This window comes from Carassius auratus, chromosome 34 (genome assembly GCF_003368295.1).
Source record: "Carassius auratus strain Wakin chromosome 34, ASM336829v1, whole genome shotgun sequence".
NCBI lineage: Eukaryota > Metazoa > Chordata > Actinopteri > Cypriniformes > Cyprinidae > Carassius > Carassius auratus.
This window is the reverse complement of record NC_039276.1, coordinates 11,792,499-11,819,540: the sequence shown is the minus strand read 5'-3', so window position 1 is coordinate 11,819,540 and position 27,042 is coordinate 11,792,499. Positions and strand designations below refer to the sequence as shown.

At 36.9% G+C, this 27,042-nt stretch overlaps 1 protein-coding gene across 3 annotated transcripts; it reads left to right on the top strand.

Annotated features, from left to right (window-relative positions):
* The first annotated feature begins 157 nt into the window (after positions 1–157).
* LOC113053207 (RING finger protein 17-like) lies at positions 158–26,957 on the top strand. Of its 3 annotated transcripts, none has more exons than XM_026218040.1 (37): positions 158–262; positions 486–601; positions 1,538–1,635; positions 2,898–2,985; positions 3,111–3,191; positions 3,439–3,542; positions 3,629–3,797; positions 8,147–8,223; positions 8,366–8,440; positions 8,517–8,707; positions 12,532–12,636; positions 12,746–12,904; positions 14,496–14,667; positions 14,892–15,018; positions 15,262–15,428; positions 17,683–17,815; positions 17,908–18,061; positions 18,176–18,291; positions 18,771–18,885; positions 19,061–19,178; positions 19,274–19,501; positions 19,637–19,781; positions 19,880–19,992; positions 20,462–20,552; positions 20,663–20,775; positions 20,865–21,112; positions 21,650–21,813; positions 21,980–22,099; positions 23,597–23,677; positions 24,327–24,449; positions 24,530–24,586; positions 24,666–24,773; positions 25,163–25,283; positions 25,483–25,621; positions 25,994–26,180; positions 26,482–26,588; positions 26,672–26,957. In XM_026218040.1, exons 1-36 carry the CDS (start codon positions 208–210, stop codon positions 26,575–26,577), a joined length of 4,554 nt encoding a protein of 1,517 aa, XP_026073825.1. In that variant the 5' UTR covers positions 158–207; the 3' UTR covers positions 26,578–26,588; positions 26,672–26,957. The 3 variants fall into 3 exon arrangements, with proteins under 3 accessions (XP_026073825.1, XP_026073824.1, XP_026073826.1); XM_026218039.1 differs by having other exon boundaries at positions 26,663–26,957; XM_026218041.1 differs by having other exon boundaries at positions 159–262; positions 489–601; positions 26,663–26,957.
* The last annotated feature ends 85 nt before the right edge of the window (positions 26,958–27,042 follow it).

Genomic DNA, 27,042 nt, shown 5'->3' with positions numbered 1-27,042 from the left:
AAGGAAAAACAAAAATATTCTCTTGAAACGAAAAGTACAACGCCTGAGAATAGCCACTCAATTAAAAAACGGAAGAAAGTCATGCGAATCTAACGATGGCTCTGATTGGACAAAAAATCCATTGACGGCAAATTCTGATTGGACGATTGGCAAGCGAGCTCATCAGTTAAGGAAACCGTCACAGAGTAACGTTATTTCTTGTAGAAAATGTCGGAGGCCGCGGCTGCTTGTAATGTCTGTGGTTCATCTTATACATTACCTGGTAACAAACAGCACAACTTTATTAGAAAAAGCTTTTTACTTAATTAAATTAAAGTGTAATTTACGTTAATACACTTTTTCATTCCATGGAGTCCTACATGAGCACGTTTGGCAACACGTGACTGAAAGAATGTTCCAGAAAAGCGTTGGAGTCACTCTGTAGAAAAGCTAATGCTAATATTGTCACTTTTACTAACCTTAATCCCGTGTTTTTTTTCCTCCAGAAGATGAAGCTGTGGGGAACCTCCCTCATGTGCTGTTGTGCGGTCATATTTGCTGCAGTACATGTCTGCGTGCGCTCGAGTCCCCGCAAAATGTCATTACGTGTCCGGAATGTCAGGTGATTTATGTATAAAAGCCCACGGTAAAACAAATTTATGAGTGTATTACGACTTAAATTTCAGTTTGTTCCTCGCCCGAAGTTATCATATGACTGTAGAAGACTTATGGACCACTTGTGTTTATGGCGGTATCGTCTTCAGGGCCCTGGTCACTGTATAATTTTATCGTTTGTAAAAGGGCAATGTCAAGGTCTCTGCACACTCCGAAATTTCGTACAGTCAAGAGGAAAATGAGACACAAAAGACCAAAAAATGCAGATGAGCGGAAGGCCGCTGTCAAAGAAACCTGGGCCTCCATACCACCTCAGCAGTGCCACAAACTGATTACCTCCATGCCACACCGAATTGAGGCAGTAATTAAAGAAAAAGGAGCCCCTACCAAATTATTGCATGTACAGTAAATGAACATACTTTCCAGAAGGCCAACAATTCACTAAAAGGTTTTTTTTTTTTTTGGTCTTATGAAGTATTCTAATTTGTTGAGATGGAGAATTGGTGGGTTTTTGTTAAATGTGAGTCAAAATCATCACAATTAAAAGAACCAAAGACTTAAACTACTTCAGTCTTTGTGCATTGAATTTATTTAATACATTAGTTTCTAAATTTGAGTTTAATTACTGAAATGAATTTTTCCACGACATTCTAATTTAAGATGCACCTGTATATGGTGTAAATTATAATTACTGTGTTAAAACTTATATTAGCACCAATTGAATCAAAACAAAATTTCTGAGGAAAAATACAAGAAAAGGACGGTTTACTTAACCTTTTTTTTTTCATGTTTAAGAAACCATTAAAGTTAGTCTCAATGGAGTAAATTCCCTAGTACAAGCACAGTTTTGCAATCCTATTAATGTTTATAAACTTCTCCAGTGCAATGGGATTTTTTTTCAGATTGGTATTTATGATGATGTCTTTTGTTTGTTTTGATCTAGATGGACACCAGAATTGGTGAGGAAGGAGTTGATGGTTTAGAGATGGACAGCAGAATCATTGGCCTCATCTATACGGCACGAATGAACACAAAGAAAGGGTATTCAGCAAATTAAAGAGTTTTAGTTCTAAAGTCTTTGTAAAGCAATGTGAAATTTGTGTTCTGAGTCACACCACAGATGTTAATCTCTCACCTAAATTTAAATGGGAAAAAAAGTAAATAAAATATGGTATCATATTTTGACAAAATAAGCAGTATTCTTTGCTTACAAACTCTGGGGGTATGTCCACTGTCTGCACTGACTGTGTGTTCACACCGCCAACATCGAGAGCGTCAAAGTGGCCGGAAGTCATTAATTTTCAATGTGAGCCGGTGTCGAGTAGCGGCGCAGTGCGACTTGGCCATTGAGAGTGTTGAGGAGAGTTGAAATCAGGGCAACTTTATGGTAATGAGCTATGACGCGGTTTGGCGGCAACCAATCGGAACATAGAAGTCCACCGCTTGAGAGGATTCCAGAGAACACAGCTCCAACCAGATTAGTTCCCAAGCACAGTAGAGGACAGGTTGATTGTTGCTGTGTCAGGTTTGCAATAATCTATGATGTGTCCCTGTTTGCGTACAGGGACTTAAAAAATAAAATAAAAATTATACGTGGACAAAGGTGTCTGAGATTGTTCATGTTCCTGGTGAGTTGCTGATGTGCAGTAACAATATAGGAATAATAATCTAATGATATAATAAATAATGGTACAGTAGTTCCAGTTTACTTTTAAACCGATTTCCTTGATTATACTTACATTAAGTAATGTGTATACTTTAATTATATTTACTTAACATTTTCAGTGCAGGACTTTTACTTGCATCAGAGTATTTTTACAGTGCTTTATACATTATTAGGTAAAGGCTCTTAATACTTCGTCCACAACAATATTTAATGAGGTTAACTTAAAATGTTACCTTCATTGTGGTTAGTCTGCACAAGTCTAACAAGCTTGTTTGCTTTGCGGCCGCTTTAAATACAAGATAAACATTCGATCTACGTCAGCGTGCTCACAAATCTTTCTGCGGCATTGTGAGCAGGGCGGCCAGAGTGATTTTTGACGCTCTAGACGGTGGCGGTGTGAACGCACAGTAACTCGCACGAAAGCTGCCATCACAGTTCACAGTCTTTTGTAATGTTTTCAGCAATACATTTCTAACATTTATTAGAAACCGTTATCTGTATTGAATAATTTTGTGTGTGTGTGTGCATTTTTTTTCTTCCAAATATAAACATGAGACAAATTTTATAACCATCTTTTTGATTAAACATTAGCTCAATATTCAGTAAGTTAAAATTGCAATTGCAAAACAACTTTCAGCAGGCACTCTGGAGACAGCTGGAAATCTCACAGGTTGAAGAGCCCACCCTCATCGGCAGCCATCCACACACAGGAGAATGCTGAAGGGGTACAGGCACTTTCCACTTATATGACTGAACTGTATTATGTAGTCTCATTGTTTCTTTAAGATCAGGCTCCCTTAATATTCTTAGCACAAGATTAGAGCTCAGTTATTTATGTGTGTTTGTGTAGAGGCCAGATGTTGTTAAAGTTCTGGATGAAGCTCTTGGGAAAGCAACAGAAAACCTCAATCAACTAGATAAAATTCACAAGGTAAAAATTAGAAACCGTACAAAATCTTGTATGTAGTCTTATGTAGAAATTTGTGTTATGTAGAAATCAGTTGCCTGTGCAACAGTCAATTTGCTGGGTAGAATTTTTGTTAGAAGATATGTTGTGAGGAAACATCGTTGTTTTTTTTTTAATGAAAATTTACAAGGACATGTTCAGAAAAATGATGTGCAAACTGCAGAGAAATTGTTTATATAAAAACTGACAAATTTCTAATTTAAATTTCAAGACTCTTTCCGGTGGGATTCGTGCTCAACTGAGGGAGGAGAGAACTCGAATAATCAGAGAAATTGATGAGGCTGTGGACAAATCTAAGATTATTTTGCTGAAAAGGTACGTGGACAGAATCTTTTGAGAACTTTTAGGGTTGGAACATTCTGTTGTGTTTTGATTAATGTTTCTTGTTGTGAAATTTGTAGGCGGAGTATGTTGATGTCAAAATTGAGTGATGTGGATCTTCTCTTCTCGGATGGTCAGAAGGAATGTAAGCGGATAGAAGAGAGGATAAAGGAGCTGCAAACAGCCATCCAGAAAGCTCGACATGTCCGTCAGGTTCCTTCTCTGGAGACCTATTGCAACCTAGACAAGGTAATGCTGTTCTAGACGCTAGGGATGCAACAATCCAGTTAGCCCACGGTTCAGTACTTGGCACATCAGAGTGATTCTGCTATTTTAAATTCAGTTTTTAAAACAAATGGCAATAGAAAAAACTCCTGTACACTTCTGTACACTGGAGAAAGATATGGATTATCATATTTCTACTTAAAATTTATTTTGAGAGATGTATTATTTGTCATATTTTTACCCAAAATAGGATGGATTGTCCATTATGAAGCACTATAAACACTAGCGGTCGCCCGATATGTATTTTTCCCTGGCCAATGCCGATATTACAGGGATCCCTTAAAGGGATCCCAGGTCCTTAAAGACTTCAGTTTAGTTGTATTAAATTTAAGGCCATAAAAAGTCTTAAATTGTACAATAATGTCTTCAAAATGATTTCAGGAGGTCTTAACCTGTTAGTCAGCACCCCCGATTATGAGATTCAGAGGTTCCCTACTTAACTTAAAATTGTAGCGGTTCCTTACTTATGTTTGTCACACACATAATTTTGTTGTCTTTGGAAAAGAAGACCCTTTGGGCTTTACTTTTTATCAACCAGATTTGATAATCCTCAAAAAAATATTAAAAGTTACAGACACTGAAATGCCTTAAAAAAATTTTTACCACAGTGATTTTTTTTTGTTGTTGATATAAACATACGTGAAATCAGTCCTGGAGCAATCTAGAAAATTAATGGTTTGAAAGTCACATGTCTCATGAGTTTCTATTTCAAATCTGAAGAAGATATCATGAATAGATTTTTTTTTTTTTCAATTATAAAAGATTAGACAAACGTAAAAATTATATAAGTGATAATATAAGTATATAAGTTTTTTTTTAAGATAAATTACATTAAAAAATAAGTTTAAAATTAAATTTATGCATTTAGCAGACGCTTTTATCCAAAGCGACTTACAGTGCATTCAGGCTATCAATTTTTCATTAAAATCATTTAACTTTGTATGCCAATTACAGAACATCCTGAGATTGCTAGAAATGCAGCAGTTATCATCTGTAGCCGTGAGAGCTATAAATACACAGTAATAGCGAGCCGATTGGCACTCAAATAGATGTTAATCATGCAGATACATTCACATTCAACAGGAAACACACTCTCACATATATTTAAACTGTTGAAAAATAAAACGAATAAAGAAAAAGGCAATCGCTATACGTTCCGCCTCCATCAGCTGACAGGTGTATCAGAGCGCGTCAAGAGAGAGCGCCAAAATTCAAATAAACTATTTTCCACTGGTTCAGGCTAACAGGTTAAATTTGGGGATGGAAAGACCAGGATTGTCATATGACGTTGCTAATAAGAACATTTTGAGGGATGACCCATGTGATTTGTGTTGATCCAAAGTTGTTTTTCTTTTTTGTTTGTTTGATGGTATTACGTTTGTTGGAATCTCTCGCGTCTCTCATCGTCAACATCTTGTTTGAATTGTGTGTGGACGGGATTACGCATTGGGCGCACCGTCTTTGTCATCTAACAGTCCTCAGTCAGGACGGTTGAAATCACAAAATTAAATTATTTTTAAGACCAAGATTTAAAGGCTTAAAATACTACAAATATTTTACTTGTTTAGAAGTAACGTTGGAATAAAGTGTCTGCTTGTACTAAAACTGCAAATGCTGCATTCATAATGACACTTATTACATGTGGATTAATGATTGCTTGCTTTAATTTTTGCTTGATTTAGAGGTGCCCTCTAGTGACTCTGTGTGGAGCTCTCCTGTATTCTTAAGTTGATTCATGAGAAAATTGCTGATGCAAAGTATTGAAGGAATGCCATTTGTTAATTAGGATAAATGTACCCATTAAGCACACTTCCATTTTTGAGATCAGATTATGAAAAAAGAAAAAAAAAATATTACCCTTCTTGATGTTTAGTGCGATTTTGGGAAAATATCTAATTGCGATTTTTCTTGACAGATATGACATATATTGCAATTTAATTTTCCATTTAAAATTTGCAAAGTCAAGCTTCAGCTCAATATTGTCAATAATATGCAACACAGTACGAGTATCACTACCCTGCTGAAAAAAAGAAAAAAAAAATTCTACAGTTTCAATCAAAACATTACATAATTCATTTTTGTTTTAGGTATTATTCCAAAAGAAAATGCTGTTGTTCTGTTGGTTGCCATCTGCCATATTACATCCCACCAATAGAATCCATCAAATAGACACCATTATAGTTTACATTAAAACCAATGCAATTCCCATTATAACCCTGAAATACATTTGATTTTCAGTTGTTTTGGGAGGAGTTCTATATTTATTTATTTTAATTTTTTGGCAGGCAGGATTATAATGGTATAACTATTTTTACAGCGTTAACTTAATTACTGAATTTCACTGGAAATCTATATATATTCTTTTTATAAAGAACTGTATTTATTTAGTCAATTATTAATGTATTGTAATATGTTACATTGTATGTGGGATTTTAAGAACAGGTGGAAAATGTGCTGAATGATTAATTTAATTCACGTGATATTAGTAAGCAGTTAGACTGAATTTACATTCGTTTTAAATGTTGAGCCAGGAACGAGTCGATGCAGGTTGCACCACTGTCGGATGCCCAGTGGAGAGGTGCAGGGCCAAGGCCCATTAACGACCCATTAAGCACAGCCAGAATTGTTTTATTTAATGATGTATATCTTAATTTAAATGATTTTGTCATTTAAATAAAATGTTATATTTTTTGTGAGAGATTTAATATTTTAACTTTTTGTACTGAAACCAATATATCTTGTGCACTAAAAATTTCTCTGTAGATTTTGGTGAGCTTAATTCCGTTTACCCTGTATTTAATGTCCGCATAAGATAGCTTTGGTCAGTGTTCAACTATTTGATTAAACATTTACTTGACTACAGGTGCATCTGAAAAAAAAATAGAATATCATGGAAAAGTTTTTTTTTTTTTGTAATTAAAAAAAAAAAAAAAGCAAACTTTCTTATATTCTAGATTCATTGCACACAAACTGAAATAATTTGAACAGGATTTTTTTTTTAATATATAATTCTGATGGTTACAGTTTATGAATTTTTTTTTTTAAATAACATAAAATTATATATATATATATATATATATATATATATATATATATATATATATATATATATATATATATATATATATATATATATATATTCCATTTTGAGCTTGATTAGTTTTGAGTATAAATACAGGGTACCTCTTGGGCTAGTTTAGAACACGCAACCACAATTATGGGAAAGACATCTGACTAGACAGTTGTCCACAAGACAATCATCAGCACCCTCCACAAGGAGGGTAAGCCACAGAAGGTCATTGCTGAAAGGGCTGGCGGTTTACAGAGTGTTGTATCAAAATATATTAATAGAAATTTGACTTGAAGGAAAAAGTGTGGTAGGAAAAGGTGCACAAGCAACAGCAATTATCACAGCCTTGGGAAGATTGTCAGGAAAAGCCAATTCAAAAACTTTGGAGAGCTTCACAAGGAGTGAACTAAAGCCAGAGTCAGCGCATCAAGAGTCATCACACTCAAGACGTCTTCAGGAAGAGGGCCACAGCTGTCACATTCCTAGAACCAAGCCTCTCCTGAGCCAGAAAAAATGTCAGAAGCATTTCACCTGGGTTGAGGAGAAAAGGACCTGGACTGTTGCTCAGTGGTCCACAGTCGTCTTTTCAGATGAAAGTAAGTTTAGCTTTTTGTTTGGAAATCAAGGTCTGGAGAGGCACAGAATCCAAGCTGCATTAAGTCCAGTGTGAAGTTTCTGAAGACCGAGATGATTTGGGTGCCGTGACGTCTGCTGGTGTTGCTCCATTGTCCAAAGTCAATGTAGCCATCTACCAGGAGATTTTGGAGCAATCAAAATTTTTTCTTTTTTTTTTCTCTATGTATGTAGTACAAATTGGTGTTTATTAGTACATTATTACTTTTTAAATAATTTGAATACAAATACTAGTTTGCAACATCCAGCAGCTAAATAGGCTAAATGGAGATTGCTGACATTACCTCACACACTCAAGTTCATGCCAGCTCATTCATTAAAAATAAGATAAAATAAAGATAAAAAAAAGCGTGGTCACACAAACGGAGCCAATTCTGAGAAAAAGATCAAACAGAAATTATTTAAACGCCAAAAAAAAACAACCGCAATTCACAGGTTTGAACTGTGGACATTTTACCGAATGGTTTAATATTATATTGAGAATTATGGCATCCCTACCAGACGCCACACAGTGTTTTGTTCAATGTTAAATAGTCAGACAACATGAAAATGATTCAGTTTATTAAGATAACTTGATTTATATGATTTGCTTTGTTTTAATTGTTTTCAGATTTTGGAGACGTTACGCATTCCAGTGGATGTTGAGTCATATGACATGAGCTCTATGTCATTGCGTTCAGGACTCAGGTAGGGGACCATTGTACACAAATAATACAAGAGCTGCAATTAATGCAGTTAATATAGTCACAAGAATGGGTGCACACAGCTCAGTTATTTTTGCATGCATACTAAATTGTAATCCTTCATTTTGTTTTGTTTTTATATTTAGGTGCAGTCTTCAGATGGACAGTCTTGTTGACAGTTTGAGAAACTGTCTTAAAATCACAGATAACGGTGATGACTGGTAAGTGTTGATAGAATGTTCTTCATTTAATTGAAACCTTGTGATCAGATTTTTGTCCATTTTATGATCCTGACAGTTTTTTGGAAGAAGTTACAGTAGAGCCTTTGCAACACGTTTTGAAGAGTGGCGTGGAGGTCTGGGACAGCTCCGATCAGTCTGTTCCAGCAAAGGCAGATCCCATTCCCAAAAAGAAAAGCACACGCAGGCAAAGTTTCATGGAGGAAATAATGGAAGATACAGACACTTCTTCAGAGATAGTGGAAATAGGTGTGTATGCAGGGTTGGATAAATATACTGATGTGAATGAGTGACTGATTGTGACCGTTTAATGTTTTTATAAGGGTTCTCATGCAACTTTTTTTTTTTATCTAAATAATTACATGATTTGCCAGTTAATTGATCAAAACACCAGCCAGAGTCTTTATTAAATGAGAAAAGCATTGGATTGACATTACATAAAAAATATATAGGAAGAAATATTTTGATTCAACATTGCATAAATAATGCTAATAGATTTATATTATTATTAATAGTAGTAGTAGTAGTATTTTTATTCTTCTACTTCTTATTCTTATTATTATTACTATTTGTAAAATTTGTTAATTTCAGTAATTCGACTCAAATTGTCTTTAGTTCTTTTTAATTTTGATAATTTGGCTCACATTTAAAAAAAAAAAAAAACACCAACTCACCTTCTCAACCAATTAGAATATGGTGACATGCCAATCAGCTAATCAACTCAAAACACCTGCAAAGGTTTCATGAGCCTTCAAAATGGTCTCTCAGGTTGGTTAACTAGGCTACACAATCATGGGGAAGACATATTCTGACAGTTGTCAAGAAGACAATCATTTGCCGCGTTTCCACCGAAATTACCCGGAACATTTTTACCAGGAACTTTTTTTCCCAGGAACTTTTTTCCCCCCAGACCTGTTGCTTTCTGCGTTTCCACCGCGGTGTAAAGTACCGGGTAGATTAGGCAAATAGACTGGTGACGTAGGTCTGCGCGCGTTTCTCAATACAAAGTACTGCTGATTTGTTTTTTTTTTTTTTTAAAGTACGCTGATTTTGGACGTGCATCCTCGGTAGTTAGTTCAGACTTTGTGCATTCGACTCGGGAGTGTGATGTCCGCGACGACGCAAGTCCGGTAAATCTATAAACAGCAGCGTACTTGATAACTTCAGTCAGCTCGTCTTGGCTACTGCAATTTTCCTATTTACAATAAAACGAAATGGGATATAAAATACCACTGCCTCCTTTGGTTTTCATTTAAGCATAATAACAGCTGCAGAAATGTAGTTAGTTCAGGGATATGTGTATATGCAGCCATTACAATGAAACGAAATATTATATAAATTTGCCTTTTTTATTTTCATTTTAACATATAGATAAATTGAATACAGACCAAAGAAAACCTGTTAGATTTACCCCGCAGCTGAATTATATGTTATGTTTAACCACTAAAGACACATCAGAGCCAGCGGCACATATCAGAAGGTCTAGCCGATTTGAGGCTGCATCTCGGCGGATACATGAGGACTGAGCTCTCGCTGATCGAGTGGAGCTCACCATCGCAGAGATCGGCGAAACACATTTTTTAAATAGGCACGGTCTTTATAAATAAACCATAGATTTGCGTTTTAAACAACTACATTCTCGCCTGAAATACTTTTAAAATTACATTTCATGACACAATAACAGTAATATTTGAAAATGATCCAAATAAATGGTGGTTGAACTCAACCAATGCTGCGTGAACTCAGATCGCTTTGGCTACTGCAATTTTCCCCTCAGTACATTTACAATAAAACGAAATAGGATATAAAATACCACTGCCTCCTTTCGTTTTCATGTAAACATAATAACAGCTGCAGAAATGTACTTAGTTCAGGGATATGTGTAACGTTATATACAGCCATTACAATGAAACGAAATATTATATAGACTTGCCTTTTTTATTTTCATTTTAACATATAGATAAATTGAATACAGACCAAAGAAAACCTGTTAGATTTACCCCGCAGCTGAATTATATGTTATGTTTAACCACTAAAGACACATCAGAGCCAGCGGCACATATCAGAAGGTCTATCCAAGGTGAGGCTGCCTCTGGGCGGATAGATGATCACTGAGCTCTCCCTGATCGTGTGGAGCTCACCGTCTCAGAGATCGGCGAAACACATTTTTAAATAGGCGCTGTCTTTATAAATAAACAACAGATTTGAGTTTTAAACAACTACATTCTCGCCTGAAATACTTTTAAAATTACATTTCATGACACAATAACAGTAATATTTTGAAAATGTTGATCCGAATAAATGGTGGTTGAACTCAACCAATGCTGCGTCAACTCAACCAATCAGGATGTTTAGCGCCAAAGTCCCGCCCCCGAAAGTTCCTGAACTTTAAAAAAGTACCACCTCGCCAGCAGGGACTTTCTGGGGGGCATTTTTTTACCCGGAACTTTTATTTAGTTCCTGGTTCCTGCGGTGGAAACACACCAAGTACCGGACCAAGTCCCTAGTTCCTGGGTAAAGTTCCTGCGGTGGAAACGCGGCTATTGACACCCTTCACAAGGAGGGTAGCAACAAAAATTCATTGTCAAAGAAGCTGGCTGTTCACAGATGTTGTATCCAAGCATGTTAACAGAAAGTTGAGTGGAAAACGTGTGGAAGAAAAATATGCAAAACCAACTGAGAGAACCGCAGCCGTATGAGGATTGTAGACCAAAATCAATTCAAGATTTTGAGTGAACTTCACAAAGAATGGACTGAGGCTGGGGTCAGGACATCAAGAGTCACCACGCACAGACGTGTCAAGGAATTTGGCTACAGTTGTCGTATTCCTCTTGTTAAGCCACTCCTGAACCATAGACAACATCAGAGGCATCTTACCTGGGCTAAGGAGAACTGGACTGTTTCCCAGTGATCCAAAGTCCTCATGAAATCAAGGTCCTAGAGTCTGGAGGAAAGGGTGGAGAAGCTCATAGCCCAAGTTGCTTGAAGTCCAGTGTTAAGTTTCCACAGTCTGTGATGATTTGTGGTGCAATGTCATCTGCTGGTGTTGGTCTGTTGTGTTTTTTTGAAAACCAAAGTCACTGCACCCGTTAACCAAGAAATCTTGGAGCACTTCATGCTTCCTTCTGCTGATTAGCTTTTTGAAGACGCGGATTTCATTTTCCAGCAGGAAATACACACACTGCCAAAAGAACCAAAAATTGGTTAAATGACCATGGTGTTGGTTGTGCTTGACTGGCCAGCAAACTCACCTGACCTGAACCCCATAGAGAATCAGGGTATTGTAAAGAGGACGATGAGAAACAAGAGAGCAAAAAATGCAGATGAGCTGAAGGCCACTGTCAAAGAAACATGGGCTTCATACCACATCAGTACTGCCACAAACTGATCATCTCCATGCCACGCCGAATTGAGACAGTAATTAGAGCAAAAGGAGCCCCTACCAAGTATTGAGTGCATGTACAGTAAATGAACATACTTTCGAGAAGGCTAACAATTCACAAAAAAAAATGTTTTGATTGGTCTTATGAAGTGTTCTAATTTATTGAGATGGTTGAGAATTGGTGGTTTTTTGTAAAATTTGAGCCAAAATCATCACAATTAAAAGAACCGAAGACTTAAACTACTTCAGTCTGTGTGCACTGAATTTAATACGCAAGTTTCACAAACTCAGTCCTGGAGTGCCCCTGTCCTGCAGCATTCAGCTCCTACCCCAAGTAAATACACCTGAACCAGTTTATCAGAGTCTTACTAGGCATATAAGAAACTTCTAGGCAGCTGTGTTGAGGCAAATTTTAGCTTAGCTCTGCAGGACATTGGCCCTCCAGGATCTAGTTTGTACACCCATGGTCTAGAAGGTACTATTTCATGTAGTAAACCATCATCCGGCATCTTATTGATCACTAGACTGCTGTATACAATGTAAGATGACATACAGTTCTGCATAAAATGCTTTAACAATTTCAACACTTTTTTTTTTTTTTGTCCCATAAATACTCCCAACAAATGACCTTGTCTTATTGATAAGTTTTCATATTATGTCCATGTTTAATATGCTGTGCTCATGTGTTTAGCTCATCGTTCCCCAGGACCTGAACCAAGGCACAATGAAAGGCTCAAATCACATAGAAGACATCGCAGACAGCATTTTGAAAGGCCCTTAACTCTACAGCCTAAATGTATGTGGCTCATTTGTTGATTAATCACCTAAATTAATAAGACCGCTCCCTTGTTTAAGTGCACTTTGTGTCAACTCAGTGTTTTTTTTTGTTTGTTTGTTTGTTTTAGTGGTGAACTATGTAACAGTGACTCACATTGTGAATCCTGGACAGTTCTACGTACGCTATATGATGGAACAGAAGTCTGGCCAAAGGTTGACCCAAAAGGTCAACAAAATTTGCTCAGGAGAGAGTAGCCTCTTCACGTTCAGTGATGAAATCAAGACAGGTATGTGCACATTAAAGGGTTAGTTCACCCAAAAATCAAAATTGTCATTAATGACTCACCCTCATTTCGTTCCAAACCCGAATTACCTCCGTTCATCTTCAGAAAACAGTTTAAGATATTTTAGATTTAGTCCGAGAGCTCTCAGTCCCTCTATTGAAACTGTGTGTACGTTATACTGTCCATGTCCAGAAAGGTAAGAAGAACATTATCAAAGTAGACCATGTGACATCAGAGGGTCAGTAAGAATTTTTTGAAGCATCGAAAATACATTTTGGTCCAAAAATTGCAAAAACTATGACTTTATTCAGCATTTTCTCGTTCATGACTCGTTCATGAGTCAAGAACCGGTTGCATTGATTTTCGGATCACCAGTAGGTCTTTCGGACAGTTCGAATAAATAAACCGGTTGAAGAAAACAGTTCACCGGTTCTTTTGCACACGACTTAATGATGTCATTTGTGATGATTGCCCTTGATTCCAGCCTTCGGTTTACCCGCACTCATAACACTAGCTCAGAATCAGTCACCAAAATAATCAGTTCGGTTCAGACGCTCTCTGTGTCGGTCTGCTTCACGCTGAATCACACATGCGCAGCATCATCAGCTCCTCGGTTCTCGAATCGGACTCATCTGACAGAAACTGTTCTTGACTCATGAATGAGTCAATGTTTTGTTTGTTATCTGGCTCGGCTCGGTGTTCATCTTCAGTTCTCTCTTCACAGCAGTTCAGTCAGTGTACTGTTTGAGTAAATTAATTACTCCGGGATATTGGTTTGTTTGAACTCAGAGGCAGTGTCAGCGACACTAACAGCTTAAGTCATTTATAGATTAATGCTTATTGGAGACTCAAACCATTTCAAACTATTCAGTTTGATTTGGTGAACTGGTTCAAGAAGATCCGGTTACATCGAATGATTCGTTCGTGAACCGGATATCACTAAACTGTTGTGTTTTGAACTCTCTCTCACAACAGACCCGGAAGGGAAGACAATGCTGAGTAAAGTCAGAGTTTTTGCTAATTTTGGACCAAAATGTATTTTCGATGCTTCAAAAAATTCTAACTAACCCTCTAATGTCACCTGGACTACTTTGAAGATGTTTTTCTTACCTTTCTGGACATGGACAGTAGGCTTGGGCGGTAATATGGTAATATGGTATACCGCGGGATCTAAAAATAGCAACGGTATCAGTTCCAATACCGTTAATAATAATAATAATAATAAAAAAAAAAAACAATGCACTTATATAGGAGACAAGGATTAAATATTAAATATAATTTATTTAATGCCTAAAAATGTGGCTGAGTGATTAATGACATAATTTTCATTTTTGGGTGAATTAATGATGGCCTCTTTTATTTGACAATGAGATTTTATCTCTAATCAGCATTTATTTTTTTATGTACTAAGATTTTTCATTTTTTTTCTATGCTCACCAGGCAAACATAAAACAAACAAAAAAATTCAGTAATGTAATATATTAGGTATCAAATAAAGTAAATTAGCACAATTACACCTACTGACAATGCTTTCTGAAGACTATCACTATATAAAAAGTTGTGTTGTTCTGATTGTGTCTATCTATGTGCACAGGCTCTATGCTCTTTATCTGTTGGAAGGAGGATATGTGGTGTAGGGTCACAGTGACTGAGCTCTTTCAGAAAGAGTGTTTCCAGAGTGTGACCAAATGCCTTGCATCAGAAGTCTCCCGTCTGTCTGTTTATTTCCAGGACTATGGCTTTTCCAAGGGCATTTCAGTCCCAAGGTAAGAAATAAATGGTATCTACGTGTATAGACACTTAAAAATAGTTTGTAATGCTTAAAGGTAAATATGCTCTCTTTATTTGTTTGTTAGTTGTGTGTATCTTTTTTTTTATTATTATTTATTTATTTTTTGCATGTTCATCTAATTTAAGTAAATCTACCCATTGCATCAGACTGCAAATTCACTCATTCACTTTGTGCATGTTTTCCCTTTGTGTATGTCAGTGATGGAGGTTTAAGCGTGTTGAATGAGTGTCTACGGAGACCTGATGCTTCTACTCTGGCTGAAATGAATGGCTGGGCTCCTCTGGCCATCAAATGTTCCCTTAAAGATATTATTCCTGCGGACCAGGTATAAATCGAAATGTATTTGGTCCGTATTCACTCTCTTAGTTTTTCAGCTCTTAAGTGCACTTAAATACATGTTAAATGTTCTGTATTTATACAAAATAAATATTCTGGCATATGACTTCCATCATGTGGTGCAAAATAACTTTCTAATATAGTTTTGAATTCATGGATGTTATAAGAGAATATGAATAATCTGCAACTGGGAAAACATGGAAAGTGTTGAGTTGTTGTTTTTTTTTATCAGGTGATAGGGTGGAGTTTAGAGGCAAGTGACGAGATGAGGAACCTGTTGGGATCTGAGGCTGTGGAGATGCTGGTGTTCGGTGAGGACGGAGACGTACTCTTAGTGGATCTGAAGAAAACATCAATGGTGTCTCTGCGGGAGCACCTGGTGTTCATGGAGCTGGCCAGGTCTGTAATGGTTACCTTTAACTTGAGAGGATTTTGAGACTAAATGGTAGAGCATGATTAACAAAATTTGTAGAAATAAATGCCACAAATGGCCTGGAGTATGCTGGATAAAAAGGCCCCTTTTTATTGTTTGCCACAAATAACTTCAAGGATAAATGATCTAGGAAGCACAGGTTAAGAGTTTGTATATTAGTTAGGACTGTCAAGCAACAACTATAGATAATTTAATTACATGATGTGTTGATTAATTCATCATCAATTAATCACACATTTTGGCTGGGAATTTACACCCAAGAGATAAAGTTACAAAAAGAAAGTAATTTTAGACCGCTTTAGAAAGGCGTATTTTATTTGAGCAACATACCATTTATTGCACAAACTTTAAGGCTAAAAATGACTAACATAATTTATCGAACATAAAAGATCATTTGAGAAATGCCTCATAAATTTTGTTTATACAGTCAGTGGTAACCAAAGGAGTTTAGTTGCCTAACATAGTTTAGAAATATCTTCTAATATAATAAATGATGACAGTCAAGAGGATTTTTAGGTGAACTATCCCTTTGAAGGCACAATATGTAAGTTTTTGCCAATAGAGTTCACATTTTCCGAACAACAGAGAAGTAGCTTGATGACGGAGGTGTCATTTTCACAGATCATGTTCAGGAGTAACTGCATTCTTATCTATTAAAATCACCTGTATGTGACTCTTACTTGTACAATAGATAATATATATTTGCTTACCTTTCTATTAAAACTGAGCAGGAACCTCCTGCTCTCTCTCGTGAAGCCAACAAGGAAGTAACTAAAACTGTAATTCATCAACCGGCCGCTGGAGGCTGGCTGCAAAAGGGAGTGGAAATAGTCTATGGAAAACTATTAAAACTTTGAATAGCTATATCTCCATACAGGCAATTGGAGAATCCGCACCAAATTCGGGGGATCCCTTCAGCTCCTTGAACCCTCTGGAACACAATCTTAGTGTATGTCTAGAGGTCCTCTTTCAAATGAGACCACCCCCATGTCGATGGGGTTCGGGTGTTACTGGTGGTTAAATTCGTGGTCCGGCGCCAACCAATCTACCGACCCTGTGATCACAGTGAAATTGTGACCATTTTGGTCGAATAGGTTCCCGAAAATTTTATCTGTGCTATTTCAAAATATATTTGGGAGCATTTGTTCGAGTGCATATAATTTGTCGAGCGACATGTCTGCAGCTCTATGAAACGTTAGGCTAAATAACCAATTAAATTTTATTACAGAATGTAAAGATTCAGATTTTAGATTGATTAATATTAGCTGTCAATCACTCAGTCACTGACAGATTTATTTTGTGAACATTTACATTTATGCATTTAGCAGACGCTTTTTTCCAAAGCAACTTACAGTGCATTCAGACTAACCTTTTTTTTTTTTACCTAACATGAACCGAACCCACAACCTTGTGCTGCTAATGCAATGCTCTACCACTTGAGGAACAGGAACTAACTAAAGGTGCTAGTGATAACGATCGTCTGGTGAATGTTGATCCACCAGCCGAATATTGTTATATTGAATATGTTATCAGCCCAGCAGTGAAAAACAAAACCATATCTGGGATCAGCAGGGTATTGAATTGATAGGAAATGTGAACAGTTCGCCTGATGGTGGAAAACATCTTTTGTATTTAAATAAATCAAATGAAAGTATTAAAATGACAAAGAAACATGTTACAGGTAATAGAACACGTGTCTGGTCTGTTGGACTTGCGCTGTTCTGTCCCGTCCATTTTTATGGTTATCAGAACATTGCAACTTCATACTCAGTCCCACATTTTAATACAGTTGTCACTCCTGAAACTTTCCAGTGTGTAGTTAGCATGAAAAAAAAAAACTTTTATTCAAATTATGAATTGGTTATGCACAAAGTGAGCTTTGACACTTCTAATAAATGTAGCTGATATCAGTTCAGTCACAGCACTGACTGACTGAAAACTCCCGTTATGTAAAAAAAAAAAATAATAATCTGTTTATACCGCACAATGAATCTCTTATTTACATTGCGTTTATACTTCTGTTATGGCTAAACTGTGGCAACTCTGGTAAGTTTGACTAACTAACTTGCCCCTGATTGGCCATTGCGCCCACATGCTCATCAAACATCTGTGATTGGCTGCAGCCATAGTTAAGGCAATTTAGAATATTGCCTCTTTTTTTTATTGTTATTTTGATGTTATTATTAATATTAACAATCTTGCTATGTAACTTCTAAACAGATTCAGTTCTCCTATAGTCGCCCCTCGCAGTACATCCCTACTCTTCTACCCATCAGTTAGCCCTGCACTCAATGTTGAGGCCAACGCTGTGGTTTCTCATGTGAACACACCATCCGACTTCTATGTACAACTAGTGAGTATAAAACCCATTTGATATAAAGTCTAAATTAAATTAAGTTAAATAATTAACTGAAAATAAAATTTACACATCCTTGGTGAATACAGGTTGAAAACATGGAGTATTTGCTGTTGCACTCGAAGCTTCAGGACTGTTACAGTCGTCCCAATGCAAGCAGTGAGTTCCAGATCTACTGCCCTTCTCTCTCACAGGCCTGTATCGCTCGCTATGACCAAGAATGGTGCAGGGTTCAAGTCATAGGTGCGTTGATGTGTGTACAGAACATCAAATATATTAACATACACTAAAAGAAAGCCAGTGTTGCTTTGATACTGTGTATAAAGGTTAAAGGGATTGCCTGTGTTTATCTTTCAGGTTTCCCTGGTGGTCGGATGGTTGAGGTTCGGTATGTGGACTTTGGCTACAGAAAGACTCTTTCTGTGAAAGATCTGAGACAGATAAAAGATGAGTTCTTTGCTTTGCCAGAAATGGTAAGATTTAGGATTGCTTGTATACTGTGATAGTGTAATTTGGTTATAAGTGACAAAAAATATTGGTTTAAAGGGGGAAACAATATATATGAAACTTACTTGACAACAGTTTCTACATCAATAACAGATTGGTCTTAATGAATACTTGCCAGTACATAGCAAGATTTCAAGAAGACATATGCACCATTCCTTGATCTTTAAATTTTTTCCTCCATTTTTTCCAAACATACAGAACAAAGAACTTGTTACAAAAAGTAACATATAAACATATACATACACACTACACAGGTTGATCTTAAAACATGTTTAATCAAACTTCCTTGCACCACATAGCATCCCACCAGCAGTGTAACCAGTACTGTACCGCTGTGAAAATTATGATACTGTGGAAAGTCTGTCAAAGAAGGTGTTTCAAGCACAGCGGAATCATCTGCATGAGACAACAAACTTAAAGAAGCCTGTCTGTCCACTTGTTTCAGGCCTTGTGGTGCAGTCTGAATGATGTGGTCAGTCTGCAGGAAACGTGGAGCGATGAAGCATCTGCTATGTTTAAGGAACTCGTGGAGCGTAAGCTTATCACTGTTGTAGCAAAAAGTAAGTTTACACCTACATGTGTAAGTACATGTTTTAAATATATCATTGCTTTTAAACAACTATCTATTGTCCATAATAATGTGTGCATTGTGAAATAATTTTTGACCATAGTTTGGAGAGTAATGTGGTATTCTGTTGATTTTTTTTTTTTTCTTGAATCTTTCTCTTTTTTCAGAGTTAGTGCCCAGCACTAGACCTGTGCCTGTGTGTCTTTATGAGGTTGGTGATGATTGCACTGGAGCCAGTATTGGAGAGATACTGGTCAGTAATGGTCTTGCTGTTTCCAGTCAACGGTAAGTCATGAAAAAAGAGACCATCTGGACCACCTTTCTTTCTGTATTTAATTGTTCTTTCATTATGTCTATTTTTCTTTCCTCTGCTTTATCAGGGCCCAGATTAAAGACGCCCAACCCTTGGAGATGACCGTATGGGACCCTCCATTTGAAGAAGAGGTTCTGTCTGTTGTTCCTGCTCCCCCTCCTCCTGCTTCTGAGGAGCTGAAGCCCAGCCTGATTCTGCCCACATGTCTCAAAGACATCAAAGTTCGTGTGACGCACGTCACCTCTCCTGGAAACATCTGTGTGCAGCTAGTGCAGTTTGACAGCCAGCTGAAGAGGTTCCTGACTACTTTAGTCCATGTTGTACATCAGACTTCTTTTCAAAATACTAAATAAAGCCCTGTTTTCAGTGACGCATCCATTTAGGTCAAGTCAATGATGTTTAGTCGTAATGCTGCCATTTTGTCATGCAGAATTCATGACACGCTGAAGACTCTCTTCTCTAAGTCAGAGCCACAGGAGATGCTCTGGGAAGCAGAGATGTTCTGTGCTGCCAACAACACTGGGGTTTGGGAAAGAGGAAAAGTGTGCAGTGTGTCCACTAATGGTGTTGCAGAGGTAGGGATGCACACACTTTCATAGTTAAATAAATCTGTAAAGAGTTGTATTAATTTTATTTTAAATTTTTTGTGTGTTGTGTATTTATCTTTTTATAGGTTTTGCGTTGTGACTTTGGTAATAAAGTGAAACTCCATGTGGACAATCTCAGACCCCTCAGTCCTGAACTGATCGGATCTTTCTTACTCGAATGTAATCTCAGTGATATAAGGTAATGGATGTGTAGAAGCTGATGTTAGTCATTTTAATAGGATAAACTATATTTAATTTGTTTTCTATGAATCATTAAAGTATCATAGTAAGCTTCTGAAAGGCAGTACTAAATGGGGGGAAAAAATAAGATTTTTAAACCAAATAACAGCGATTTACTCCCTGGTCGTAGTGTATGGTGTTGCATTCTGGAGCATTTGTGAGTTTTTCATATTTCGTATTAGTTGTATTAGAGTCCCTCAATTGTCTTCAGTGTGAAAATATGGATCTCAGATTTATATAGGGGAGTACTGAATAAAAACATGCAGAATTTATGATTATTTATTTTATTTTTTTTGTAAACCGGTTTATGTAAACTTTGACCACAACTGTATCTTTTAATGTTACATGATGTGAAGTTTTTTTTTTATTTTTGTCATTTCATCATATTTGTTTTCTTCCTTCCTTGTGCCTTCCTCTCTAACTCTCAGACCAGCTGGTGGTGGCTCCACATGGACAGCGACAGCGTGTGATTTTATCTCTCACTACTTGACTGGTGCCATGGCTGTAATTACCATAAAGGTTAGAATGAATGTAAAGGAGTTATAAAACTATGGAAGAGTATATTACAATATTACAATATTACAAACAATTCCTGTCTCTGAGTTTGTGTGTATTTTTTTTCCTCTCAGGACCCTTCTGCCAGGCCTGTGCTGGTGGCTGTGTTCTGTTCGAACCGTGCTGGTCAAAATGTCAGTTTTGCTGATTTCCTCATCAGTGAAGGACTTGCACTAAAGGAGAGAAAGTAAGAAAAATGTTTTTGCTCAACATGCTGATCATTCATACGACCGTTAATGTTGATCTCCATGTATACAAAGTAATCTGTGTTCCTAGGACTGCTTCCATATCCGAGAGTGTCTTTTCAGAGGAGTGTGTGTTGAGCAAGAAAATTCCTGAGCCGCAGAGAATCATGAGCCCACCTCAGACACCACCCACACCTACTCCTCGCATCAACCCACCTCCAGAGAGAGTGCAGACAAACTCATACCTCCCTCCAGAGCTGCCTCCCTGTGGCATCACACTCATGAGCATCTCAGCCATCTCCGAACAAGGTGTCATTTACGCAATGACATACCAAGCAGGTGTGTGCCATTAAATTTCTTATTACATCATCGGTCTCTGTGACGGAAAATATCATCTCAGACATACAGCGCACTCATTTTATCAAATGATCATAATCACTACTAGCATTTTATTCATACTAAACCCTCTTTAATTCGGGGGAGTGTTTTTTTTTTTTTTTTTTTTTTTTGCACATCCTGTCATGCTGTTGACTGCGTGCCACTGCAATAGACAAGTTTTGCAGCATTAAGGTTAACAATTAATCAATTAAATTGTTTATTTAAACAATGATCGATCGGAAATTATGGAAAATGTACATGCATTAAAACAGTCTGTAATTTTATGACAATTTTTCCATCATCTCTTTCAGCCTTTGAGTTAAACTTGCCATTTTTGGTGCTTAACCTTATTCAAATGATTTCTATTATGATTGGCTAACCTCTTTAAATGTAGAATGAGTAGCAGTACTCCTGCAAAATTTCTGAAAAGTCATTTAATTTGTGTGGTCATAAATTAATGACTGCTGATTATTAAAAAAAAAATTATTTCATGTTCAGTGTGCGAGTTTGATCGCTTAAGGGAACGACTGCAACAGCACATTAAAACCCTGCCAAGACAGAAGAACTACAACTGGAAAGGAGTTTTGGGATGTGCTGTCATGGGAACAGACATGTTCTGGTACAGAGGTCAGGTGCAGGAGGTCATTGGAGGACACGTAAAGGTCAGTGTGCTTTCACAGCATTCTATCACTTTCACATGTAAGTGAATTTATTTCATAATCACAGATGTGCTGGTCTCTGGGCTAATAGATGTTCTATGATATGCTAATAAGCTAAACACCTTAGATCAACGCGTTTTTTTACCAGTTTGTGAATTAATTCTTACAGGTCCAGTATGTGGATCAGGGACTTGTGGAGAGTATCCCGGTTTGTCACGTGTACCCAGTCGTTCTCTGTGAGGATGTGCCGCAGCTCTGTGTGCCTTGTCAGATAAATGGAGTCACACCGGTATGTGTGTCTGTGCTAATTAAATCTTGATCACTTGCACTTGAACTTGAACCTATTGATGTAAACCTGTGTAATCTGGCAGCCAGATGTTTTTAATACCCATGAGTACCCCATGAGATTTTAAGTTAATAATTCAACAATTTAAAACATTCAGAAGATTCAGTTTTACACATCACATCATATAAAAGAAACAAATATTTAATAGTTTTTTGTTGTTGTTTTTGATTCATTTTAAAAATTATATTTTACATTTTGTTTGATTTACTTATCACCTTTTCCTTAACCTTTTCTACCTAATAGATTGAAGATTTCTGTATTTATTTTGGATAACAATTTCCCCAAAATGTAACATTTTTATTTACATTTCCATATTTCACCTCAAAGTGTTTCTATATGTAATGTAATTTTTCAAAAAGATACTTTATTTTCATGAAAATTACTACAGTACAAAACTATCTTAATGGTCCAACAAATAGATGTGGTTTAATTTATGCATTATAAAAAATATTTCTTATGTTGTCATGAAACATGACCCATACACTTAATCAAATTAATCCTTGCATTGAGGAATATAATTTTTTTTTTGTTATTTCAGCAATACTGTAAAGAAAACTTTAATTGTGGGGTTAAAAGGAACACTCCTTCTTTTCTTTTTTTTTTTTTTTTGAAAATAGGCTACTTTTCCATTTACCCTAGAGTTAAACAGTTGAGTTTTATCGTTTTCAAATCCATTCAGCCGATCTCTGGGCCTGGCGATAGCACTTTTAGCTTAGCATAGATCATTGAATCTGATTAGACCGTTAGCATCTCACTCAAATGACCAAAGAGTTTCAACATTTTTCCTATTAAAACTTGAGTCTTCTGTAGTTACATTGTGTACTAAGACCGACGGAAAGTGAAAAGATCTGATTTTCCATACCGATATGGCTAGAAACTATACTCTCATTCCAGTGTAATAAATCAAGGAATATTTGCTGTTCCATGGGTGCAACTGGTGCAGTAATATTACGCAGGGCCTGAAAATAGTCCCAATTATATGTAAGTATAGCTCCTAGCCAAATTGGCCTAATAAATAACAACTTTTCATTCTCTGTTGGTCTTAGTACAGGATGTAACTACAGAAGAGTCAAGTATTAAATAGGAATTTTTTTTTTTTTTTTTTTTTTTTTTTAAAAGAGTTAGATGCTAACTGTCCAATCGGATTTAATAATCTATGCTAAGCTACAGCTAAAGATCTTCAACCAGACCCAGAGATTGGCTGAATTTGAAAATGGTAAAACCCAACTGTTTAACTCCAGGGGAGTTGGAAAATGAGCCTATTTTCAAAAGAAGTGGAGTTTCTTTCATACCATGTAAGTAACTAGAGGAGGCAAATTGAAGGGTTGTGGTGGGTGTGAAAGAGCATTTCAGCTGTACTGAATCAAACTATTTCAGACTCGAAGTAGTTGTTTGAATGTGGTCATAGTTTGTCAAATCTTCTGTTTTTAAATGTTACAGATTGGGAAGGGATGGCAGTGGGACGCTGTAGTGCTCATGAAGGAGTTGCTGCTTGGGCGTTCAGTCAATGTCCACATTATGGTAAATTAATTAACATCTACACTAGGGCTGCACGATATTGGAAAAAAAATTACATTTCAATATTTTATTTTTCTGCGATATATATTGCGATATGAAATCTAATCTAATTTTTTCTTACAAACAAAAGTGGGGTGAGCACACTTACATTCTCATTTTAAATGATTTAAACATCGACACCATCATGTCAATTGATCAATATGCTCGAGGGAGAGAGAGCAAGACAGCGCTCGTGTTGTTTGAAGACGGTGAGTGTGCGGCCGGGGCTCGCTCGCTCGCTCTCTCTCTCTTTCTCTCTCCCCCTCTGTCTCTCTCTCTCTGTCCTGTTAAACTTGACAGGACTTAAAAACATGCAAATGATATACTTTCACTCTATGATGGTTAAGCTGTGAAATTAATCCGCGAATCACATTCGTCAAGGGCCGGGGAGCAGCTGGCCCGTACAGTTAATGAATAACGGATCAACTACGACAGCCTACATTGCACATCCTGCGATGTGACTATCGTGGATTCATACATCGCGATATCAGTGCTTAAACGACACATCGTGCAGCCCTAATCTACACCACTTCATGTATCAGCAGAATTCTGTTCATTTCTAAAATGTCGATCATGTGTTAAGCACTTTCCCAGTAAACCTGTTGTTTTGCAGGAACACCCAGAGGATCCATGTGGCTGTGTTAAGGTAGAGATAACGGTGGATGGCATGGCACTTAGCAAGATAATGGTGCACCACCAATATGCCACTTTTGATCCTGCCATCAGCAGCCAGGAGGTCTGATCAATGGAGATTTGTGAGAGGGGGTTTGTTTTGTTTATGTGAGATGGAGATACTGACTGTGTATTTATGTGCAGGATTATGTGGTTAAGCCTCCAGCCCCTGATTTAGATGACTGGGACTTAAACACACAGGTAGAAACTTAATTTCGGTTAATGGCATACAGTTCCTGAAATTCTGGTTTAATTTAGTAGCAATATGTTATGTTTTCAGGGATTGGAGGAGCCACAGCCTGTTTTAGGGGTTTATAAAGAACTCCAGATTCCTAAAGCAAGAAAACATTTCCCCGCCAAGGTCAAGCATATCCGCACCCCTAATGAAGTATGTAAGCTGTTGGGTCAAACCTATTAATTCTTGCATATATCTGGCCTAATCAATCACACATCCATTTAATGTGAAAAAAGCTGCTCATGATTCTACCAGGTCTCCACATCTATAATGTGTCCAGTCACATTGGGGAAATTTTGCTGGTCAATGGTGAAGAGATGTATGAAGTATAGCTCAGGCAGAAATCACTTTTAAATCAAGCAGCTTTCTGTTGATCCGCTCTGTGAATCTGCATGACCAACTTGAATCCATGTTCAAGTGTAGAAATCTTTCACCCTCAAGTGAAATTGACGATTGCTTTTGCAATACAAAAGTAAATATGTCCACACTTTTACAACCTCTTACTGTACATTGTTTTCATTGAATCTAATGTATGCTTGCAGGTGTTCCTGTGTGCGATAGATAAGACTCTGTGCCGACAGGAGCAAGAAAGTCTGGAGGAAGCTCTTGAGCGTGTGAATGAGAATATAGAAAATCTGAGCCCGCTGACAGACTTCCCCATCGGTGTTTATATTTGTCATTTGATTATAGTTTATTTCAGTTTATGCAAACACTTCTGTGTTATTTTGTTTGTATAAATGCCAATTTTGTCAAGTTTATTTCAGAAACTGAGTCCATGTGTTTTTCATTCTCATTCTGCCTCTACAGAGGCTTAATGGTTTGGAGAATGGATGGATGTTTTTCGATGTGTGTTTGTTTGCAGAGTGTCCTTGTCTGGCTGAGTACAGAGATGGTAAATATTATCGTGCAAAGCTCCTGGGTTTTTCTGAACTGACTCCTTCTGTGAAGCTCCTTGTGAGACATGTGGATTTTGGTTCAGATGACATCTTACCAACACACAAGTAAGACAGTAAAGATTATTCAGATCATATTTCTTAGACTTCCAAGGTCATGATTTTTATAGGTGTTTGTGATTTACAGGGAGCTATTCAAATAATTTTCACAAATATAAATTTTCGATAAAATATTTTTGAGCCTGATAGAAAAATTTTATAAAGAAATTCAAGGTCTTAAAATTGTTCCATATATCAAGGTTTTTGTTCTCAAGTCATAATAAAACATCATTAAATTTAGTTAATTTAAAAACATTGTCTTAATTTAAATCAAGGAATCTTAAGGCCACGTAGTTGAGTTCACTGCATTAAAAGAACCAGTTTTTCAGTCATATTCAACAGTAAATAACGCATCCAAAAAATATACTTGTCTCACTGCAGATTGCGGCAGCTCCCTGCATCTCTTCATCATTTCCCATGTGCAGCAATTTACGTCAGGTTAGCTGGCTTCAAACCGGCAAACGTGTGTTTGGATTTGGAGAGAATACCTTACCGGCCTGAGTGGAGTATGAGAGCCATGATGGAGATGATCGACCTGTTGAACGGAGAGCTCACTGCAGTGCTTACTGTACGCCTCCTTCATAGTTGAGGAAATGTGTCTTCCTTTACACCTGACATAACATTCATTTTGGCGATCTGCTAATGATCTGAGCATTCTTGACTGCTTTTAAATGTTAGAGTAGATCTGACAACTCGGTGAAAATGTTGAAATTAACTTCCCACATTCTTATGCAATAGTTCATTCATATACTAACCAGGATAAACAGGTGTAAAGTGGACCAAACTGCTGTAACATTCAGCAACATTGCAAAACTATTTTCTACCTGTTTAAAGCAGTCAAAAATATGTTTCCAATTTGGCAATTTCAGGCAAACGAACCACAGTTGACTGTGCTGTTATACAATGCGAAAGGGACACTCGTCCACACACCCCTGGTGGAGAAAGGCCTTGCTGATTATGCATAACTCTTGAAAAGGTAAGTGTGAAAGTAAATGAATTAAAAGAAACCGTGTGTCTAAACATTTGTGTATTTTTCATGTTATTGTTCAGTTTCTGTAGGTCGTGCCAGACGCTGTGGATCATCAGATTTCATAGAAGCTTTTGAGACTGCAAAACATTTTACATTGGTGTAGTTTTCTCATTTTATGTTCAAGTACTTGGTTTTATGCAGGCATTTAGTTAAAATATTCAGCCAGTTTTATGTTTCTGTATCTATGCCTAATTTTATGTTAAGTATTTTTATTCAAGTTCAAAACTGCTTCAAATTAGCAGAAAACTTTTGTTAATATTATTAATGTCTCTGTATGTTGAGCCGAACTTGAAGTAAAACCCTTGTTAACTCTGACTTGCTCATCATAATTGACTTCTTGAAATTTTGGGTGCTAACAATCATAGCAAACTGACCAATTGACGCACTTCATCTTCAGAAC

Excerpts from the sequence above, each read along its gene's own strand:
- LOC113053207 (XM_026218040.1), top strand. The coding sequence starts at position 208 with ATGTCGGAGGCCGCGGCTGCTTGTAATGTCTGTGGTTCATCTTATACA. Across the intron at positions 8,708-12,531 it reads TTCAGAGATAGTGGAAATAG|CTCATCGTTCCCCAGGACCT; the intron begins GTGTGTATGCAG and ends TCATGTGTTTAG. Across the intron at positions 19,782-19,879 it reads CCACTAATGGTGTTGCAGAG|GTTTTGCGTTGTGACTTTGG; the intron begins GTAGGGATGCAC and ends ATCTTTTTATAG.